This window comes from Lactuca sativa, chromosome 1, assembly GCF_002870075.4.
Source record: "Lactuca sativa cultivar Salinas chromosome 1, Lsat_Salinas_v11, whole genome shotgun sequence".
Lineage (NCBI taxonomy): Eukaryota > Viridiplantae > Streptophyta > Magnoliopsida > Asterales > Asteraceae > Lactuca > Lactuca sativa.
The window spans coordinates 5,123,756-5,131,243 of record NC_056623.2 but is presented as its reverse complement, the minus strand read 5'-3'; the positions used below and the strand labels follow the sequence as shown (position 1 = coordinate 5,131,243).

Here is a 7,488-nt window from a genome sequence, read left to right as displayed (position 1 = left end):
AGTAAGGAACAACATAGAAAATTACTACCATTTTTAGCTTATGATAGAGCTAAGGTTGATAGTATTTCATATGATTGTGAAAAAGAAATTTCTGATTTCAACAAAGTTCCAGATGATAGGTTTAGATATGGAATTGCAAAAGTCGAAGATTATCTTGATGCTAATGATTTAGTAAAAATTGTAAATGAAACCTTAACTAAATCAGAACAACTTCGAATTTTGAAAAAGACTGAGAATTCTACATCTAATAGTGAAACTAATAATGCTAATATTGAAGAAAATTCTGATAATATTAGTGAAATTAGTGATTTAGAAGATGTAGATTGTTCACAGTTGTCTGTCATAAATGTTGCAAATTCATTTAAAGGGAAAGAAAAATGTGACGATTTATTAATGAAAATTGAAACTAATAAACCCTCAACTTCGAAAGTTTGTGATATGGAATATGTGGAAATACATGAGAGTCAAACGGATGATATTGACAATGAAGAAGAAAATACAAATTCAAAGCAAAGTCAAAGGTTGAAAGAAATTGAAATTCCTCGAGTGGTTGTTGATCAAGTCTATTTGGATACACAAGAATTTGAGAAAATTCTTAGTGAAAAAGGTGCTCATTATCTTGAATCGAATACTGTTTTTTATCCAATCTTCAAATGCACCGATGATATTGTGTTCCCAAATCAAGTCTTCGTAACAACAGGTAATGTTGAAAATATAAAACCTGAATTCAAAAAGATGGTTGTGGAAGACAATATGCAAACATCAAATGAAGGATTCTTTTCAAATCAAAGTACAGTTGAAAATAATCTTACAAAGAATTCATATAAATTTCAACATCATAAACCAAAAAGAGTATGGATTGAAAAGTCAAAAGTTGAAAAGAAGGAAGTTGTCCCAACTGCAAATATGTTTTCAAAGCACGAAGATGTTAAAACTGATGTTAAAACAATTAACAAAGTGATAAAATTAAATTCAAAAGAATTTAAAGCTCAAGTTGAAAATTTTTCAAAGGAAAATAATATTTTGAAACGTCAAGCAAGGAAAACAATTTTTTGGCAAATTGTTGAACCATCAAAAATGAGATCAACAAATTTTTCAAAAAGAAGAAAAGTTTTTAAAGAAAAATCAAAATCTCAAATTTTTGAAGAGAAAAGTGCTTTGTTTTCAAATAAAAATTCAAAAGTTTCAAATGAAATAAAATCTACAATACCAAGAAATTTTTTTCAGAAAAAGGTTGGAAATCAAACTTCAAAGTTTCAAAACAAGACATCTTATCATGAATCATATCTTTCAAAACCAAAAGTTGATTATGTTCCAAATACAGCAAAATGTTATAATCCTTTGAAGAAACAAGCTGACAAAGTCTCATATGCAAAGGGAATAACAACAAAGAGAAATATTGATCATTGGTTGGAAGGAAAAGGAAAGATATACCAATCAAGTAAGTTTTCGAAAGAACAGATACATGAGGCGTATGACAAATATGCTAATCCTTCAACGAATGGTAGTTTATCATCTAAAGAGTCAAATATATCAGTTAAAGTTTGGCAGCCAGTCACAAGAGCAAAAAGGGAAAAATCACAAACTCAAGATGCGAAGGGTGAAATTAGTGAAAATTTGAATAGAATAAAAAATCATATATCTGACCCTTCGAATGAAAATGTTAGATTTATAGACAGTTTCAAAACCAAAGTATATGATTGGGTTAATGGTTGTACTTTACAATTGAATCACAAACCTAATTTGAATGGACCCAACAAAGCTTGGGTACCTAAATTTTTCCAATGATTGTAGGTAATTTGTGACGAGCAATATGATAACAAGTGGTATATTGATAGTGGTTGCTCACGTCACATGACTGGGAAGAAGGAAAACTTGCGTGATTTTTGAAGCCTAGAAAATGGAGGAGTGGTTAAGTTTGGTAATAATCACAAATGCAAAGTCAAGGGTTATGGGAAGATAACGAATGGAAATTTCACTATCAATAGAGTTGCATTTATTGAAGGTTTGCAACACAACTTGATAAGTGTTTCACAACTTGTTGTGGGCACTGGCAATCAAGTTCTTTTTAATGAAGAAGGAAGTGTCATTTCGAATGTCAAGACTAAGGAAGTTTTACTTAAGTCAAAAAGAAAAGGTGATATGTTTACATTGGATATTGTTCCTATTGTAGGCAAACCTGATGTGTGTCTACTTTCAAAGGCCGCTGCTGATGTTAGCTGGTTGTGGCACAGGAGATTATCACATCTCAATTTTCGTAACATCAACAAACTTGTCATACAAGATCTGGTAAGAGGTTTACCCATTCTTAAATATGATAATGACTGTTTGTGTGCAGCTTGCGAAGTAGGGAAACAACACAAACAAGGTCATCCAATCACAATAGATTCGAAGATTGATGAACCCCTTGAACTCCTGCATATAGATTTATGTGGTCCTTCAACAGTTGCTACTCTTAACAAGAAAAGGTACATTTTGGTAATAGTAGATGATTTTTCAAGATTCACGTGGGTTTATTTTCTCAGGTTAAAATCCGAAGTTCCACAAATGATGATTGATTTTATCAAAAAAATGGAAGTTTCATTGAAGAAGACAGTTCGAAAAATTAAAAGTGATCATGGAACTGAATTCAAAAATCATGTCTTCGATACATTTCTGGTGGAAAAAGGAATTTCGCATAATTTTTCATCTCCTTATACACCACAACAAAATGGTGTAGTTGAGAGAAGAAATCGATCATTATGTGAAGCTGCAAGAACAATGTTGGCATTTTCGAATTTACCTCAATATCTTTGGGTTGAAGCTGTTTCAACTGCGTTTTTTACTCAAAATCGATCATTTATTCATAGACGGTTTAATGTTACTCCTTATGAAATCATCAATAATCGAAAACCTAAAGTCAAATTTTTCCATGTTTTTGGATGCAGGTGTTTCATAATAAATCTCAAGGATAATCTTTCGAAGTTTCAAACAAAAGCAGATGAAGGAATTTTCTTGGGATATTCACACAATTCAGTTGCTTATAGAGTGTTAAATAAGCGAACTCGCAAAGTGGAAGAAATTTTTAATTTGACATTTGATGATCATTACATTAAAAAGTCTAATCATAAATTTGTGAATTATCCTATTTTGCAAAATTCTTCAAATATAGATGATTCAATTGAAATGAATGATGTTGATTATGATTCGATTTTCGGTATTTCAGATCAAGCAATTGATGCAGAAAGAAATGCAACTGATAATCAAACATCAGAAAATTCGAAGTATAACAATGATTCAACTTCAAATTTGAATCTAAACCCAAATGCACAAGCTGATGATCCAGTGGAAGGGGATCACTTGGATTCAAATACTTTTGTTGAGGGGGAGCATTATAATCAACGAGATGATGTTCGTCATGCCACAGTTTAAAGCAGAGACAAAGTCTATGGATGTCGAAAAGGGAAAGAAGATGAAGATAAGATTTCATGCTGTGTTAGCAAAGGCTCAAGAAGAAGTTTGGTACTTGGAGAAGATTAAGAAGGTGATATCCATAAAAAGGGATGTTATTTCGAAGGAAAGTTTCAGAATTTGAAATATGTTGTGACAAGAGCAAGTGGAAAGATACAAGAGTTCACTGTGGCGGACTTTCCATTGATGAACACTTACGATCTCATCAATGTTGCTCTGATTCTTAAAGACAAGTCCTTCTCTTTTCTCCAAGAAACAGAACCAGATGTTTTCAGTCTTGGGTGTAGGCACATAAATTTTTTTTGGAGAATTATTTCGAATGCTTAGCTCAAACTGATGTCGAACTTGCTACTGTTAAAGGCATCGACATTACAGCACCAATGGCTCCTACGAAGAAGCAGGTTGAGTTGAAAAAGTACGAAGACGGAGAAATATGTTTAAAGCCATTGGGGATAGTCTTCGCAGGAAAAGATAAAGCTGGAAGAGCCAAGAGATTCTTGTTTCAAACCTCTGAAGTGGAAAGATATACAAATTCGCAATATACGAACTTAATTGTTCGTATGAATCATTGCAAGAAGAATTCAGAAGGAGACAAGAAGGAGATAAAGAAAGTTATCTCTTGGTACATGGAAATCCGAAGAGTGCTGATGTATGCTGTTCAACTACTAACTTCATGAAGACTTCGACCTTTATTCCAAAGGGGGAGATTGTTAGGGTATAAATGTTGTAATAAGTCGAAGTGTTAGTTGTATGGTTACGAAGGATCTCTAATCTTCGTAAGTAGAATCTTCGGATGTAATGTTATATTTACTAAGGCATTTTAATGAATAGTCTGAATGTCTAGTCCTTAGTATTTTGTTATGCTTTTGTACTCCTATAAATAGGAGACTGTACTGAGTGAGTACTTAACTTTCACATATTCTTTACAGAGAATTCCTTTGTACTCGATAAAATCAAAAGCATAATATGAGCTGATCAACTATTATATTTACTCTCATATTCATCGTATTTCTTCTTTCTTAATTCTTACGTAAATTGATCTTTAAACTCGATTTCAAATCTCATCAACTTCTCTGTATTGCTTGTTTGTGCCCAAGTGAATCTTTCAAAGCCTTTGATTAAAAAAAATAATGAAAATGGCTACACTTTATCCAGAAGAGTTTCCAATAGAATATGATCTTCAAGTTCTTGAAGTGGAACTTGGAAATTACATTAAAGATGTGCGAGAAGATGAATGATTTATTGATTTGAAGAGCATTGGAGACCTTGCCAAAAACATGGCCGAAGAAAAAAAGCATATAATATTTCCTAAGATTTACCTTCTTGTGAAACTTGCATTGATCTTACCCGTAGCAACAACAAAATGAGTGATCAATTTTCGAGTGATGGTTTAGTGTCGTATATTGAAAAAAAATGTTTTAAAAGGTATTGGTAATGACACAATTGTGAATATGTTTCAAGATATAAGACCTCGTCGGGTTCAATTGTAATAACTTTATTATAACTATTGAACGAATGTTTAAATATGTAAGGATTACAATTAATTCACCTTAATGATATAGTATTATTCATTAGGTATATATAGTGCATAAAATACAATAAGCTATTAAAATACACGATTGACACAATCTTATAAAACTATACAATATTATGTACTCTTATTTCTAATACCCCCCCCCCTCAAGCTTAGTGGTGGTGGAGCAACACGTAGCTTGGCACGAAAACTTTCAAATAGAGGACGAGGCAAACTTTTGGTGAAAATATCTGCAAGCTGTAATGCAGTTGGAACAAAACGCATATATAGCTGCCTAGAAGTGACTAATTCTCGAATGAAGTCGTAGTCAATATCTATATGCTTAGCTCTTTTGTGAGAGATGGGATTTTGACTTAAGAAAAGTGCACTTTTTTTGTCACATAAAAGAGTTGGACGATCCGGTGGAAGTGCATGAAGCTCACGAAGCAAATGACTAATCCAAATGATTTCCACAGCAATATTTTCCATAGCCCTGTATTCAGATTCACAACTTGATCGAGAAACAATAGGTTGTTTCTTAGCACTCCAAGAGACTAGATTTCCACCTAGGAAAATAGAATAACCATACGTGGAGCGACGTGTCTCAATACATCGCGCCCAATCGGTATCAGAATACCCAAGCAAAGAAGGAGACCGTGGTTGCGTAAAATGAAGACCAAATGAAATAGTTCCTTTAACATAACGAAGAATTCGTTTGACTGCTTGAAAATGATCCAATGTAGGTGCATGAAGAAATTGACTCACCTGATTAACAACATAAGAAATATCCGGACGTGTAATAGTCAAGTATTGTAAGGCACCTACCAATGAACGATAATAGGTGGGATCACTAAAAGAAGTGCCTTGAGAAACTAGATAATCAGAAGTAGCAAGAGGTGTAGGGGCAGCCTTAGATTCAAGTAGACCAGCACACTGAAGAATGTCATGTGCATACTTAGCTTGGGTGAGAAATAAACCAGATCCATCAGACATGTAAGAGACTTCAAGTCCTAGGAATAGTTTAGAAGACAAATATCCTTGATAGAAAACTCAACATCAAGTTTTGAGGTAAACTTATGAATTAGGGAGATGTCATTTCCGGTCAAAATAATGTCATCAACGTAGACAAGTAAGTAAAGCACCTGTGTTTGCTTTTTAAAAACAAATAGAGATGGATCAGCACGACCGCAAATAAAACGTAATCCAATGAAAAAAGAACTTAATCTTTGAAACCATGCCCTGGGAGCTTGCTTTAACCCATATAATTCTTTCTTGAGACAACATACATGATTGGGAAAACGAACATCAGAAAAACCAGGAGGTTGCTCCAAGAAAACCGTATCCTGCAATTGATCATTGAGAAAAAGCATTGTTGACATCCAATTGGTAAACAGGCCACTTATGCATGACAGAAAGAGAGATAACTATGCGTGTTGTAGCGGCTTTAACAACGGGGCTAAAAGTATGTGTCTAACCTAACCCCGGAATTTGAGTAAATCCGTGCGCCACTAAACGAGCTTTAAAACGTTGAATAGAACCATCAGAGTTGTATTTAGTGCGATAAATCCATTTTGAGCAAACAATATTTGTACCAGAAGGACGGGGAACTAAATCCCAAGTGTGGTTATTTCAAAGAGTAGTCATTTCATCTTCCATGGCTAATAACCATCGAGGATCCTTGGCAGCCGTTTTGTATCCGCATGGTTCTTTTGTAGCAAAGAGTGCTTGAATTAACAGATTTGAATCAAGATACGAGAGATCGAAATGATGTTTGGGTTTGTATATCCCAGCTTTGCCTCGAGTTATCATAGGATGGGCTAAGGTTGTTGGAGCAGCGGCTGCCGTTGGGCCTTGTTGGGCTGGTGTATAATTTTGGACCGGCGAAGGAGGGCCAGTAGCGAGGTCATCATGGGCTGCTGGATCAATATGGGCAGGAGCCTCAATAATATTATCAGTAGGAGGTTGCACTTGTACTGTAGGAGCCGAAATAGGTGATGGGTTTATACAAACAATCCTATGTGTGCATGCAACCCTAGAATTGGATCTATGTTTTCACTATTAGATACACAACATTATGAACACATAATAAAACCCTAATATGTCTTACTATTTTCGAAATTCACCAAGAAGGTTAGACTAAATACCTCTTGTTGTTATATTGCAATAACAACTTAAATCTTCAAACCCTAAGTCTTGAAAGCAAGTACCACAAGTGTAGTACCTCTAATGGCTCACAAACACCAGAAGTAATTGGAGAGGCTATAGAGAGAGAAGAACGAGGTAGAAATCGTCCCTAGGAACCCTAAACAAGACATGGATGAATTTCATTAGCCAAGGGGTCTTTATATAGGTGTAGGGATTAGGGTTTCAGTACTTATCCTTATCTAGTTGCTTGCCCACCAAGTAACCATAAGATAAGCCTTGAAAACCCTTATCCTTATCCTTTGGATGATTTCAAGGATATCTAATCCCTTGAATTCGTCCACCTATATCTAGGATAATCATTACCCTATTTTGTAACTATC

The 7,488-nt window shown here is 34.4% G+C and overlaps 1 protein-coding gene across 1 annotated transcript; it reads right to left on the bottom strand.

Moving 5' to 3' along the window:
- Window positions 1–5,098: 5,098 nt before the first annotated feature.
- LOC111909279 (uncharacterized mitochondrial protein AtMg00810-like) lies at window positions 5,099–5,956 on the bottom strand. Its single transcript, XM_023905067.1, has one exon. The coding sequence runs from the start codon at window positions 5,954–5,956 to the stop codon at window positions 5,099–5,101; it is 858 nt and encodes a 285-aa protein (XP_023760835.1).
- Window positions 5,957–7,488: the final 1,532 nt, after the last annotated feature.

What these genes read in the sequence shown, in the direction of transcription:
- LOC111909279 (XM_023905067.1), bottom strand. Translation starts at nt 5,956, where the DNA reads ATGTCTGATGGATCTGGTTTATTTCTCACCCAAGCTAAGTATGCACAT.